The sequence below is a fragment of the Nyctereutes procyonoides genome, unplaced genomic scaffold (genome assembly GCF_905146905.1).
Source record: "Nyctereutes procyonoides isolate TBG_1078 unplaced genomic scaffold, NYPRO_anot_genome, whole genome shotgun sequence".
NCBI classification, from domain to species: domain Eukaryota; kingdom Metazoa; phylum Chordata; class Mammalia; order Carnivora; family Canidae; genus Nyctereutes; species Nyctereutes procyonoides.
In genome coordinates this window covers 100,397,735-100,413,844 of record NW_026575125.1, presented here as the reverse complement: position 1 = coordinate 100,413,844, position 16,110 = coordinate 100,397,735, and the positions used below count along the sequence as shown (strand labels likewise).

At 37.6% G+C, this 16,110-nt stretch overlaps 1 protein-coding gene across 1 annotated transcript; it reads left to right on the top strand.

Annotated features, from left to right (window-relative positions):
* The first annotated feature begins 8,502 nt into the window (after positions 1–8,502).
* Positions 8,503–9,426, top strand: LOC129518085 (olfactory receptor 10A4-like). The gene has a single exon (XM_055338113.1). It carries the CDS (start codon positions 8,503–8,505, stop codon positions 9,424–9,426), a length of 924 nt encoding a protein of 307 aa, XP_055194088.1.
* The last annotated feature ends 6,684 nt before the right edge of the window (positions 9,427–16,110 follow it).

Genomic DNA, 16,110 nt, shown 5'->3' with positions numbered 1-16,110 from the left:
CAAAAGGAATTTTCATTGTACTAATAGTGTTTCATTTCTTAGGAAAACAAGCTCTGTAACAAAAATAAATAAAAAAATGAACACCAATAAAAAATAATTTTTTTTTAAAAATGGCTTATCCATATGCCAGAGCACTATGCAAATATTACAATGAATAAGACTGATTTATATATGCAGATACAGAAAGATCTCTAAGGTAAATTAAAAATCCCTGTAGAATTATTATGTACTGTGCAACAACTTTTGAGTAAATATGAAAAATGTAAATGTATATAAATGCTGGTTTAAACATACAAAATGTCTTGAAGCACTCACAACAAATTGTTTACAGTAGTTGCCCCTGGGGAGAGAGACTGGTGGTCTGGAGTTGAAGGAAAGATTAGTTATACTATTTTACTTGTTCACTATGCACAAATTATGTATTGTTCATTAAACTTAGTTTTCAAAAAATTCACAAACTTAAAATCAAAGACCTGATGCCTTGTGTGATCTTTACCTTAGTATTTTTTGTGTATTGGAGATTACGTAACATTTATGGGATTTTCTTCTAATAAAACTTCCTGCTGGGTCTTTGTGATGAGCAAGTTGGCAATTAAGAAAGAGGTGTCACTTTAGTGAGCTGTCCAGCTGAAAGATTTTTTTTTATTTCCCTCAAGGCCAAGAGCTGTATCTGAGACATCTTTGCATCTCCCACCATAACTAGCACAGCCCCCTGCTTATGTTAGTAAATTATACCCATACATTTATTCCTTTTTGTATTCATTCATTTATTAATACAACAAATGTTATTAGACAACAAGTATGTTTCACTGCAAACAAAGTTTTTCAAGAACTTTTTACTTTAAACAGCTTTCTCTGGGGTGGCCAGGTATTTGGAATGCTGTTGTTTCTATGGGAAATATGAGTTGACATTAAATAAGCAAGTTACACATGAATTTATTTATTTTTTTTTACTTTTTTTTTACACATGAATTTAAAGGTTATGATCCATTTGTATGTTTGCAAATATTCTGAATGATTTTCTCGGTGGCTTAATTGGTTGAGTGACCAACTCTTGACATCAGATCAGGTCATGATCTCAGGGTCGTGAGATTGAGCTCCACATCACATTCTGAGCTGGGCATGGAGCTTGCTTAATATTCTCTCTCTCTCTCTCTCTCTCTCTCTCTCTCTCTCTCTCTCTCTCCCTTTTCCTCCCTTGCCCCCCCAATCATGCATATGTGTGTTCACTCTCTCTTTCTCTTTCTCTCTCTCAAAAAACAGTGTTATTTTCTCATACAAACTACTTTTGATAAATTTGAATGATGATGAAGGGAGGATATGATCTTAGTAAAAATGACAATGTTGTTACTTACTGTCTGAAGCCATTGTCTCTCCTTTTACAATGACCACCATCCTCTCCTGAATTCCCCTCCTCCTCCCTGGACTTCCTACCTTGAGTCTTTCCCTTTACCTCTAATTTATTATTTGCATAGCCACCCAAAGTATATAACTTTCTAAAATATAAACACGACTATGCTGCTTCCCTATTAAAAAACTCTTTAATGGCTTCTTATTGACTTCAGGATAAAGTCCACACTCTTTAAATTGGTATAAAGGGAACTCTGTACCTACCTATTTCTCTGTCTCCTCTGCCATCACTCCTTAGTGGTGCATGCTAGTCTTTTTGACTGAAACACTTTCCGTCCCTTATTGAAATACTTCTGTTCATCCTTCAAAACCCAATGCATTGTAAAGATTAATGAAGTAATAGATGAAAATATGCTTTGAAGATGTTATGCTATATGTTGGCAAATTGAACTCCAATAAAAAATAAATTAAAAAAAAGAAAATGTGCTTTGAAAAAATAAACTAAAAAATCCCAATCCAGATGGCAAGCCCTCCAATAGACCTTCATTGTTACTAGTTATTCTGCTGACTGATCCCTAAACTCCTTTCTCTGTGCTACATCTACACATTATAGCGTACTATTCTTGCATTCATTATGTTGCAATTCCATGACTTTCTTTACACATCTGTCACTTTCACTACTCATTGAACTCCAAAGTCATGAGTTCAGCTTCGCAGTCTTTCTTCATCTTGACATCCTCAGCATTTAGAGTACTGCTTAACACAGAAGGACCCAATATTTCTTGTGAACTTCAAAACAAAATGGTGACAATGATGGTGGCCTGATATAATAGACAGTGGTCATATCTCTGCAAGTGCTCTGTCTTATATGATGTTTACATAGCATTATAGGATGCTCACACAGCGATCAAAGAAACTGGAGAAAGGACTCACTAAGTGCTATACAAAGGGGTTTTACTACCCACAACCAACACTTCTGTATAGCCTGGAAATCAGAAAAAAAAAACAGCACTAAAGGAGGCCAGATGCAATCTGTTCACCAAGGATGGAAAAATGACAAGGTAACCAGTTTCAAAAACTACCTTCAACAGCTTGTGTAAGAAGACTTTTAATTTGATTATAAAAACCAAACTATAACAGTTTTACTTTTAATTAGAATATAGAATCACTTAAAGTTGACTGAAGGCTTTGGGGAAAGGGGATTTAGATTATTTTCAGATTAAATTTAAGGATGTAAAAAAGTAAGAGTTTTACTTCCAGCTTTAGAAATCCAGATATCTTTGAGCTTAAAGATAAAACTATCCTCAACTTCTATGATCAGCAAATGCTTATCAAATATATTATCATAGAGCATGTAGATTTCTAGTTAATAAAAGCTTTCCCACATAATCATCTCATTTAAGACTCACAACAGCCCTGTGGGTTCAGCAAGGCAGGGATTATTGCTTTCATTCAAAGGAGAAAAAACTGGGATCCAGTAAAGGTGAGATACCAGATTGCACATGCAGTAGGAAATCCAGGTCTAGAACCTAGATTTTCTATCACTAGTTCCAGTGCTCTTCACATTTACCTTCCCCAAGCTATTGCTTAGTGCTTTCAGTAGCCTCTGGAGGCTGGCCTAGATGGATTGCAGCTCTGACCCATGTGACATGTCAGATACTCCAATATCCAATTTCACACCATTTAGTCAGCAGTCACTGAATGGAAGTTCAAGATGTCATGAGAATCAAACATTGATCTTTCAATTAAAAAGCAAAACTCCCTCGGGAGCCAAACCTAAAAATAATTGGTTTTCTTATTTGAACTGTATCTTACCGGTCCCTGCTTGCAGAAAGTTAGGAGTGTTTGAAAGATAGATACGTTGGCAAGCATTATGCTCTTTCTAAACCCAAAGGAGCTAAAAATGTTTTGGCCACAACTATCTGAAATAAAGGTGCTTTTACGTGATGAACTTTGGAAGAAGTATAGTTGTGTAAAGTTGAAGGGTTGGAAAGCTGTGATTTTCAGGTCCTATTGAATCTGTTTAAAGGGTATCTAATAACATATCTGTCGTGCTGTTGCTGTAACTACTCCTAGTCAAACAACATAGTAGTGGTACAGCACACAGCTACGTGTCTTAGCAACCCACTTTGGTTTCTACTAAGTATTCCACATATACAGATGAAACCAGAAGACAGGCTCTGAGGAAACAAAGAGAGTATCTCTACTGTGGGCTCATCATAGCCATCTAGGGATGGCTTAAGTTTCCAAACTCAAGTGGAAGGACAACGATGAGGTAATTATCTTGATGATCACTATCAACACCCATCTTTACCCCCTCTTCTCTTCTGAAAGGCACTCTTTTATTCTTGTTTGAAGATAGTGTCTCCACTTGTGTATTCCCCATGCCATCTCCTCTAACCTCCTCTGAGACTCTCCTTGCTCCATCACCTATCCCTTTGCATGTCATTCATATTTCCTTCTCTCTGGACTTAGATTCTTTGCCTAGAATCTTGGTCAAGTTTTTCTTTTACTAAAAACTAAAGTAATAATAAACATGAATATCTTCTATCAATCCTCTTTCACCTCTAGTTTTGTTTTTGTTTTTTGGTTTTTGGTTTTTTTTTTTTCTCTCTCTCCCTCTCTTTACTTCACCAACAGTCTTTTTGAAATAATAGGCTGCATTTGTGGTTTTTACTGTTCACCTCCCCACCTCAGTGCAGTCAGGATTCTTGACCCAGTGCCTTGTTTACTAACAATTCTGATGGTGCCTTTCCTCCCTTGAACTCTGTGATATCACCCTCTTGGGTTCTCCCACTTCTCTGATCCATTTAAAAATATTTTTCTGGTCTTCTTTTCTCCAAAAATATGCGTGCTTCCCCATCCTCTGTCCTCAGCCCCCTACTCAAACTATTTTGCTCAAACAATGTTTCTGAAATCAATGGTCAACATGGTCCTCAGGTTACTGGTCCATTACTCATATTATTCCCTCTTCCTGGAATGTCTTCTCTCTCTCATCCTAAAAAGGTACTACTTTTGCTGGACACCCACCATAGCTCTGAAACAGTTTCCTTAATCCTGTTCTCCAAAACCCTTTTTTTCTAAAGTGATTTTTGTTACATCTCCATCATGGAAGTCCGCCTCAATTTCTTAATTTGTTGTTTAGCTCAAATGATGGCAATCTCTATATGGCTCCTATTATCCAGTTACCTGACAAAAATCCTGGCTCATAATATAATTAGCACCTTGTAAATTTACATTCACATCAACATGCATAAGATTAACTTTATCTCCGGGAGAAAGAGTTACAATTAAAATATAAGTACAGTGTAGTAGTGAAGTAATCATTATTCTCAGTTTTTTTTTTCATCTGAAAAATCAGTTGAGACAAATCAAAGACCTACTCCCAAATACCTGACAAGATAGTTGGGAAGATTAAAAATGATGATGGATCTAAAAATTCTTTGAAAGGTATTAAGCTCCCGACATGTAAATTACTAAATTGAAGGTAAGTCTTTCTTCAGGTACTTATATATTACACATTAAGGGCAGGGCACTAAAGGGAAATGAAAAGAGAGCAAAAAGTATAAGAGCATGCTATAATGGAAGGAGCAGGAACTGAAAAATGAGACCTGGGTGTCTGTTACTGACAAGATCTGAGATGCTAAAAAAGACACTTTACCTGCCTAGATCTTCTTTTTCAATTACAAAATTAAAGTGTTGGTCAGATATTTTGAAGGTCCTTTCTGTTATTAATAATCCATGGAAGGAGATGGGAGAGACTTTTAACACTTATCATATGGTTCTTCCTTAAAACTGTTTCTTCAAATATCCTCCAAACCCCTTGCTCCTCTTTTCTTCCATTGTTTTCATCTGGCCAGATTCCAAACCTGATTTGACTCCACCCTGGCAGCTAGACATTGCCAGAGAATATCACTCAAGAAAGCAGGTTTGTTTCACTTTCTTAAATTATGATCTCAAAGATCAAATTGCCAGTCAATACTGCCTGACAATCATAGTATTTGTTCTAGTAAGATAGCCTTTTCATTTCTAGATATGACTATTTTACAACTTTTCCTACCCCAGACCTCCTGTATGTCCTTCTCTACCCTCACTTTTACAGTCCTACTTCTTTGAGGAAACAGAAACTATTAGAAGCAAACTCCATCATCTTCCTGAGATTAAATGTAGCAACTTAACTATAAATCTGTCCATTTTATCTAGCCCTCTTCTTTTTTTTCTAGCCCTCTTCTTGTTAAAAAGATGTCCTTATCAAAGATTAACCCCTCCTCTTGTGCTCTGTATCCCATACCTTCTCACTTTCTAAAAGATTTCACTCCCAAAATTTGCTCCTTATTTACTTGTGCATTATCAATGTCCCTTCTATGCTGAATCACTTTCATTAGCATACAAAAGGTAGGGTCAATGCTCATTTCTCTATAGTTACCACTCAATTCCACTGTTCTCCTTCAGTCTCTATCACTCCACTGACTCTATTAGTCATGTAACCAAATATAAGAGACTATTCGATATCTTCTTTTAATCTCACAACAGCTGTTATCACAATCAACAATTCTCTTGGAATATGGCTTCTGTTATTCTATTTACCCTTGGTTTTCATTCTACCTCATTGACTCCTCTTCTTCAGTCTACTTTTCCTGTCCTGTGTCAGGTCTAAGAGAAAAAAAGGTTTTAAAGCTCAGTGTAAGGCATTCTTATATATCCATAATTTCTCTGTAGGTCAGCTTGTCCATTATCATGGATTTGAATATTATCTATATTCTGATATTTCCTAACTTTATATTCCATTCTAGCCCTCTTCTCTGAGCTACATAGTCGCAAATCCAGCTGTCAGCTTCTCCTCTCCACTCAGAATTCTCATAAACATCTCAAATTTATTATCTCCAAATTGATCTTGTGCTTCCCCTAAATTTTTCCTCCACATTATCACTGTTTAAATGAGTGGAACTAGTTACTCAAGCCAGAAAATTAGGAGTTATCTTTCATAGTTCACTATCACTCTTCACATCTAATTTTTTTAAAGATTCCATCCATTCACTCATGAGACACACACAGAGAGAGAGAGAGAGAGAGAGAGAGAGGCAGAGAGAGACAGAGACAGAGACAGAGACAGAGGCAGAGAGAGAAGCAGGTGCCACGCAAGGAGTCAGATGTGAAATCCAATCCCAGGACCTCGGGATCACGCCCTGAGTCAACGGCAGATGCTCAACCGCTGAGCCACCCACGCATCCCACTTCACATCTAATTTATTAGTAAGTCTTGATATTTCTGCCTCCAAAATGTATCTTGAACCTGTCTTCTGTCCATCTTTTTTGCAACCACCATATTAAGGATTACTATCATCTTGTTGAAATAGTCTCTTACCTGTCTCATTCTGGTTCATTAAGTTTTCCCTCTAATTCCTTTATTAAACAGAATCAAAAGTGATTTTAATCTCTAAATTGAATTATAATGCTGCCTAACACCCTCTAACAAATTCTTATAGTATTTAAGTTTATTATTTATTTATTTGTTTTTAAGTAATCTCCACATCAAGGTGGGGTTCAAACTCATAATCCTGTGATCAAGAGTTGCACACTCTTCCAGCTGAGCCAGCCAAGGGCCCTCCTGTAGTATTTAAAATCTATGTGTCATAGCATGGTCTACAGGAACCTGAATGATCTGGGCCTTTCCTATTTTTTCTTCTTCATTTCTCTGTCCCTTTGCTTTTCTGTTTATTTTTTTCTCTCTCCAACTCCCCTTCTACCATATGTTGGGTTTCATTTTTCAGTTTACTTCAGTTTTTCTAATACTTTAAATAATTCCTTCAGGTCCTGTTCCCTCTGCCTAGAATACTGTACTGCCTCCCAACTCTTACGTGACTATCTCTTTCCCCTTGTTTAGGTCTCAATGTTTTTATGATTTTCTTGACCACAGCAACAAAAATATCCCTCTCCCAAACACCCATACATATATTTCCTATTTGGGTCCTTGTTTCTTACATTCATAGTAGACAACTTAAAATTATTTTATGGGTCTCTTTCCTTGTTTTTAGTCTTTCTTTTCCACTAAAATGTTAAGTCCATGAGACATAGAGAGTATTCCTGACTTGTTAAAAAATTCGTGACCTTTCCCTTATTTTATCCTAAGTGCCTTTCAAAGAGTTTTGCACATAGTAGGCACCTAATAAATATTGTTGGATGGATAAATGAATGTACTAAATACTTAATATTGGCCAGTGATTGTAAAAAACATGTACTAGAATCAATATGCTATTCTACAGATGAGGAAATGGACTATCAGATGAGTGATGTGACTTGTTCAAAGGCACACAGCCATTAAGTAGCAGAGCTGGAATCTGAATTCAGGTATGATTCTTTTTACTATAACTAACCATCATCCTACCATCAGTAGTTCACCTTCACTCCACTATACTTCCTCTACAAATGTTTAGAGAACTTGTTATCAAAAAGTTTTAAAGATTAGACATCCTTCAACATAGTGAATTTCAATTCATGTAATTTAATTGGTATGGAATTTCTAAAACAAAAAACAGATTTTATCATTGACTTTATACAATTTACACATAAGTGATTCAGAATCCCCACTGCTGATGAAAACACCACTAGCAGCTGTAGAAGCAACCAGAATAAGATCCCCAAGGATAGAACATTTTCCTTCTGTCTTTTTAAAATAAATATCAGGAAAAATGTGCATATTTATGTGTCACAGTCACAGTTTCGAGGCCTTATACATTATATATATGATCAGGTAATTGAAGTAATGGATGAACCTTCCAAATGGTTCCTGGGGGCCTTCGGTCAAATTTATTAAGATTAAGAATCCTCAGCTTCCTGGGATCCCTGGGTGGCGCAGCGGTTTAGCGCCTGCCTTTGGCCCAGGGCGCGATCCTGGAAACCCAGGATCGAATCCCACGTCAGGTTCCCGGTGCGTGGAGCCTGCTTCTCCCTCTGCCTATGTCTCTGCCTCTCTCTCTCATTCTGTGTGACTATCATAAATAAATAAATTAATTAAAAAAAAAAGAATCCTCAGCTTCCTGAAAAAAGCCAGTTATACTTGACAAGTATGATGCCTCTAAGCAGTTTGATTTTTTTCTAAAAATAGCGTTTGATCAATGGTCATTCTTTATATTTTTACTTTTAGATCTGAGTCATGGCTAGCACTGAAGAAGAAAATATAACTCAAATTACAGAATTTATCCTTTTCGGTTTTGGGGATCTCCATGGCCTTCAGTTTCTTCTTTTTGGGGTATTTCTGGTCATCTATGTGGTGACTCTCATGAGCAACATTGTAATCCTAACTGTTGTGTCAGCTGATCACTCCCTTCACACCCCCATGTATTTCTTTCTTGGCCACTTCTCCTTCCTAGAGATTGGGTACACCACTACCATTGAGCCCATGATGCTGAGGACATTCTTATCAGCTCATGTGCCTATTTCCTTCCCAGGCTGTGCTTGCCAGTTTTATTTTTTTGCTTCTCTGGTGGCCACTGAATGCTTCTTCCTGGCTGTCATGTCTTATGATCGCTATATAGCTATCTGTAACCCATTGCATTACTCCAGTATAATGGACTACTGGGGTTGCTTACAGCTAGCTGGTGCTTCTTGGGTGGCTGGATTTCTGGCACCCATCCTTCTCATGGTCCTCATTTTTTGGTTAACATTTTGTGCTGACAATAAGATTGACCACTTCTTCTGCGATTTGAAACCCATCATGAAGCTTGCCTGCACTGATACTCAAGTAGCTGAGATGACCTCTTTTATATGTACCTCCTCATTTGCCCTCGGCCCCTTCCTGCTAACTCTAGCATCTTATATCATCTCCACCATTCTGAGGATTCCTTCTACTGCAGGGAAACAGAGGGCTTTCTCCACCTGTTCCTCCCATCTGACAGTAGTCAGTCTGTACTATGGAATGCTAGGCATTGTCTATGGCTTCCCATCAGGGCCTCAGCATGAGGACTTATTGAAGTCACTTTCCCTTCTGTATACAGTGCTTACCCCTTCCCTCAACCCTATTACTTACATGCTAAGGAACAAAGATGTAAAGGTGGCTCTAAGAAAATTGGTACAATGAGGAATGTATACCTCACCAAAAGAAAGTTTGATTTTTTTCTAGTAGTTCTTGGCACTTTCTGAAAACCTCAACAAAGTGCAAATCTCTCTAGAGTGTCAACAATAGTCACTGTGAAACTGATAGGTTTTCCTTTGTTCCATCAACTATCTCCACATTAATGAACAGGAAGTATGTTATGCTTCATTTTTTGAATATTTTGTAGGTATCAGGCACTGTGCTAAGTTCTTTGCATGGATTATTGTGCTAAATCCTCACAGCAACACTGTGAGGTAGCTACCATTATTATCCCCATTTTACAAATATTACAACTGAGTCCCAGAAATTAATTCACTTGTTCAAAATCATCCAGCCAAACCTTAGTGATGCCAGAATATGAATTTGAACCCAAGGTCTGCTTGGCACCAAATCTATTATTTTTCCACTAATTCAGGGATCCCAGAATGGACTGCCAAAAATGGTTATCTTGTATCATAGAAGACATTACTGCAGATGACATTTCTCAGGAAAACATGAGTTAGGGCAGCCTGGGTGGCTCAGCAGTTTAATATATTTTTTTAATTTTTTTATTTATTTATGACAGTCACACACACACACAGAGAGAGAGAGAGAGAGAGAGAGAGAGAGAGAGAAGCAGAGACACAGGCAGAGGGAGAAGCAGGCTCCATGCACCGGGAGCCCGACGTGGGATTCGATCCCGAGTCTCCAAAGGCAGGCGCTAAACCGCTGCGCCACCCAGGGATCCCTGGCTCAGCAGTTTAGCACTGCTTTCAGCCCAGGGCCTGATCCTGGAGACCTGGGTTTGAGTCCCACGTCAGGCTCCCTGCATGGAGCCTGCTTCTCCCTCTGCCTGTGTCTCTGTCTCTCTCTCTCTCTCTCTCTCTCTGTGTGTGTGTTTCTCATGAATAAATAAATAAAATATTTTAAAAAAGAAAACATGAGTTAGATATGAAGTGAGAAGTAGAAATGTGAACTGGTGCAGCCACTCTGAAAAAGTGTGTGGAGGTTCCTCAAAGAGTTAAAAATAGATCTGCCCTATGACCCAGCAATTGCACTGTTAGGGATTTACCCCAAAGATACAGATGCAGTGAAACGCAGGGACACCTGCACCCCAATGTTTATAGCAGCAAATGTCCGCAATAGCCAAACTGTGGAAGAAGCCTCGGTGTCCATCGAAAGATGAATGGATAAAGAAGATGTGGTTTATGTATACAATGGAATATTACTCAGCCATTAGAAACGACAAATACCCACCATTTGCTTCGACATGGATGGAACTGGAGGGTATTATGCTGAGTGAAATAAGTCAATCGGAGAAGGACAAACATTATATGGTCTCATTCATTTGGGGAATATAAAAATTAGTGAAAGTGAATAAAGGGGAAAGGAGAAAAAATGTGTGGGAAATATCAGAAAGGGAGACAGAACATGAAGACTCCTAACTCTGAGAAACGAACTAGGGGTGGGGGAAGGGGAGGTGGGCGGGGGTTGAGTTGACTGGGTGAGGGGCACTGAGGGGGGCACTTAATGGGATGAGCACTGGGTGTTATTCTATATGTTGGCAAATTGAACAATAAAAAATAAATTTATTTTAAAAAAGAAGTAAAAAAGTAATGTAATGCAATCGAAATGCAAATCTGCCTCCTTTTCCCACCTAAAGTTTTGATAAAAATGCATGAGATAAAAATGTCATGGGATTAAAATTTATTTTAGTTTTTCATCTCAGGATTATTTATTAAAATAAAAGATTAAAACCAACCTAATTGGTTCCATAAATTAAATCACATCTACACAATGGAACACAGTACATCCATAAACAAACAAAAACAGTATAAAAGAATGCGTCAGCTCTGCATGTGCTAATATGGAAAGATCTCCATGAGATACTCTAAGTACAAAAAGCAAGGTGTAGTGGAGTGTGTATGGTATGACACCATTTGTGTAACAATAAGTAAGAGAAATTATATTTAATTGTAGATGTGCAGACTATTCGAGGGAGGTGCATATGAATTCAGTGATATCAATTGCTTCTTGGAAGAGAAATTAAATGGAGTGGAAGTATACTTTTTGAGGTGAGAATCATGTCACTATATTACTGACAAGTCATCAAAGTTTAGCAAATCATTATAGGTCATAAAAGTAGAATTGTTGAACAGCTCACTTTTATGTATCAGCATGGAAGCACCTCTAGGACATTTAGAAGACTTCTTTTCTCACAGATATGTTGTAGACTCTCCAAGGGCAAGGACCTTGTAATTACTTCCATATTCCCCTACAGTGCCCTAAATACCAAAAAAGTGTGAATAGCATAGGTGGGGGATTTTTTTGTATTTTTTTTATTGGAGTTCGATTTGCCTACAGCATAGGTGTTTAATTTAATATTTGGTACTATCATCCAAGATGGGGGTGCTCAACATCCATTGAGCATAACAGTTCCTAACACCTTAATGTATTTCCATCTCTATAATAGAAAGCCAAAGAGGTGGAATACAAGCTGTGTATCCAAAATTCTTCTCATTCTCCTATGGCTGTGCAACCATAAAAGCTGGCAAGGGGTTGAGCATGAAGTGAGAATGCTTTCCTGGGCTCTTACACTGTCACCAGAATGATCTTCCTGCACTGAAAATTTAATCACATCCCTCCTGTGTTTAATCAGCCTCTGCCACAAGGATCCCCATTTAAGAACAGAATAAAGGTCTTATACTCTTTATGACTCCATGACTTTGCACATGATGCTTCTCCTTTTACCTCTGCCTCACCTCTTCTGTGTTTCTTCTCTCATTTTCACCTTTCAAGCCCAAGTCAAATATCAAATGTCAAATGTTACAAATTCTATGAAGCATTTCCTGATCCTTCACCACCCCTCTAAAGTTAAGCCTTTTTCCCCCTATGTTACTAAAGCACTTTGCATATGTTTCTATTTTAGCATTGATTATATGATATAGTAATTTTTTGCATATGGGTCATTCTCTCCATTTAATGAGTTCCTTAAAGACAAAGAATATGTCCTATTCATATCTGTCTCTACTCTACTTTCATCTCCAACTCTTCTCAGCACCTAGAATGGGACCTGACATAGAATAAGTATTCAAATATGCATTTAAAAATAATTATACTTATTAAATGACTCAACTAAACTCACACAATTGATTAGGGGATGGTCAACCTTTGGCTTCTAGTAAATTGTTCTTCTATTATATAATGCTGATATTTATCCTACAGGGTTGTTGTTCACCTTCCTAAAGTAGAGTCCTAAGGATATTTCTAGTTCTTGCAATTGGATATTTGTTTTGGGGCCAATTTGACAGTAGAACTTGTGCTAAGGAGTGGAGAATCTTGAGCATCTCCTCCAGGATCAGAGACCAGCATTGCCTTGAATCTTTGAAAAGGAAGCCTAAATTATTCATTTTTTCATATTTTAACACATTTGTTCAATATAAATATGTTAAATATAAATTTAAGTATAAACTTCACATATCAATACGTTATAGCCTGCACCAAGTAAATACTTGTTCGACTAACCCAGGCTGAGGGAAGATTGAATGGCCTGAATTTCTGGGAATGGGACTGGCCTCTGTTGAGAAGATCATCAATTTCTAATATTCATGTTCCTAAATCTGGAGTCATAGGTCTTGGAGATTTGTAAGTTGTAGAATACATTGAGGGAAAAAAAGATGTGAAGAGGAGGGGATAGCTCCACCTGGAAAATCTAAGAATCATTGCCTCTTCCACCATACCAGCTGCCATCTGCCAATGAGAAGGCATGGAGAGTGGTAATTAGAGCTAATTGGGTTTCTTCTTTTTAATACCTGAAACAGGGCCTCATTGAGATCAGGTAAGGAGATCTATTAAAGGCAAGCTGTTCTCTGAATATCAGTTATTTCAAAGTACTTAAGAAGGCTGATTATATGTCATGCTCTCCAAGGATAACTGAAGCTCAAAATGGTGGTTTGTGTAAGTTTAGGGACTTGATTCTTAAACCAAATGCAAATAAATCCTTTGAGAAAAACCTAAATTAGAGTATGAAGGCAATGCCTTTAGAAAGAATAGATACTTTTGTATAGGGCACAGTTCAATTTAGCCTATATAAAGACAGGCATCTGGATAAAAGTGAGAAATTCAGGTAAATATTCAGCTTTAGGGGCACTGAATATGCAAAATTTTCAGATACCTCTTTGTATTTTTCACTATCTGAAAATTCCAGTATTCAGTTATGCTTAAAGAATAGGCTTACCACTCAGACACACTAGCTTGTGTGTCTTGGCTCTGTGACCATAGATAAGTAAATTAGCCTTGCTGATCTTTAAATCCATCCTGTGTAAAATGGAAATTTTAGTATCTATCTTACCTCACTAGGCTATTATGAGGATTAAAAGAGATAATGCATGTAAAACCCTTGTGCATAAGACATAATCTATGTTAATTATTTTGTTAGTAGTTATGATGATCATGATAATTATGATGTTGTCATTGGGCCCTTTCCTGCTTTGATATAGTAAAGAAATATCGACTAAAAAGGTACCTAATTACTATATAGTAGTCTGACTGCTGAAAAGAGAAACTAGAGGCCAAGCTTCTGAAGCTTCTCAGTTTTACCAGAGCCTCAGTTTACTATCATGTCTGGCAAGTAAAATACAAGCTATTTCATATATTAGTTGACTGAGCAGCTTTTGGAAGTTTTGAATTCTGCTGTCCAACATCTGACTTTTAATGGCAGCCCAAGCAAGAAGACCAGACTGGCTCCACCTTAATCTTTTTGCAAGAATCTTTCTTTCTTTCTTTCCTTATTGCCATGTTTCTTTTACTAAAATCCTTCTGACAACAAGCAAAGTGCAGAGAAACAAAGGGGGTGCTAGTAAAAGTTATAGCATAGAAAATACAGTCAATGATATTCTGATAATGTTGCACGGTGACAGATGGTACCTATACTTGTGGTGAGTACAGCATAATGTAATAGAGTTGTCTAATCACTATGTTGCACATTTGAAACTAATGTAATACTGTGTGTCAACTCTACTCAGAAAAGGGTGCCTGATGGGAGAGGAAGGCATGCTAAGGGGGAATAGATCTGTTAAACTGCTAAGAGTTTGATCCCAATTTCATCATATATTGTTATTCTATGTTCTCTGGCTACATATGGTATCCTCTTTCAGCTTCTTGAATCTGTAAATTATTTTCTGCTTCAGAATGTTTATGTATGCTATCTCCTCTACCTAAAATGTTCTCCCTCCAAACTTAATGTAGTTAACTCTTTCTTATCCTCTGTACTCTCCTTAAATTTTATATAAAAGAGACAATATTTGGGCATTCCGACTAAATTAACTTCCCTGCCAATAATCATCACCTCCATCTAGTTAGGCTCCGTTTCTTTTTTTTAAGATTTTATTTATTTATTCATAGAGACACACAGAGAGACAGAGACACAGGCAGAGGGAGAAGCAGGCTCCATGCAGAGTGCCTGATGTGGGATCCAGGGTCTCCAGGATCACGCCCTGGGCTGCAGGCGGCGGTAAACCGCGCGCCACCGGGGCTGCCCTAGGCTCCGTTTCAATGTATCATCATTTTTCTTAGCAACTAGGAAAGTGGTAATGATGTAATCATTTATATACTTTTTTTTATGTCTGTGTCCCAGAACCTCTGTGCCTGCCTCTTAGTAAGCACTCAATACATATGTGATGAATAAATGAACAAATGCTTTTAGAATTCTCACCACTTGGTTAGTCAATGGGTAGGTATTCAATGGTCATGACTTTGATACATGGATAACTAAGGAGGGTTTGAAACATATCCAAAAATTATTTTGTGTTCCTCCTATCAAAAGTCAAATTGGTGTCATCTCCCTAATCTCAAAGTGATTGTGATAGTTTGGACCAATGGAGCATGACTAGGGCATGTGGGAACAACAGTAGCACCCAGAATCTAAGGAGTGATTTTCAAGGCTGGGTCATAAAAAGTGATGTGGATTTTGCCTTTTTTCTGTAAATTTTCTTTTGGGGCACTTAGATAACATGTGTGGAATTCAACAATCCTGAGGCCACCATTCTGTGAAGAAAACCGAGTCACATGGAGAGGCCATGTAAAAGTGTTCTGGTTGTCAGTTCCTGGGAGACAGATGTGATGTCTACACAAAATCTGTAGGGTCTATTTCATGTCTTTATTCTTCAATAGTCTGCCCATTGAGAAGTAAGATCTATGTATTCTCCCTTTGAATATGGAATAGCAATGACATCTTGGACCAATAGAGCATGACCAGAGCACTGAAAAGAGGGTAACAATTACAACTAGCATCAATTGCCAGATATGTAAATGAAGAGGCTCCTAGATGATCCCACTTTCTAGCTATCTGGTCATAAAGTTTTCCAAGCCAAGGACCCAGACATCATAAGGCAGAGATATGCTATTCCTGCTGGGACCTGTCCAAATTCTCAACCCAGAGAATTCATAAATATAATCCAATTGTTTTATTTTGCTGATTCTTTGGGTAGTTTGTTATAGAGGAATGGTAACTAGAATAGTGGCCATGGCATCCATGTCATTTTAGGATGCAAAAAGTAAGTTCAGAGAATTCGGCTATATGGCAAAATGCCTCTTGACTGATACTGGAGTTTTAAAATACATATTATACCATTTAATACATTTCTACACCTGCTTGAAGACCTGTTTCTCTGAAGAGAAGCTTCCCTGAGC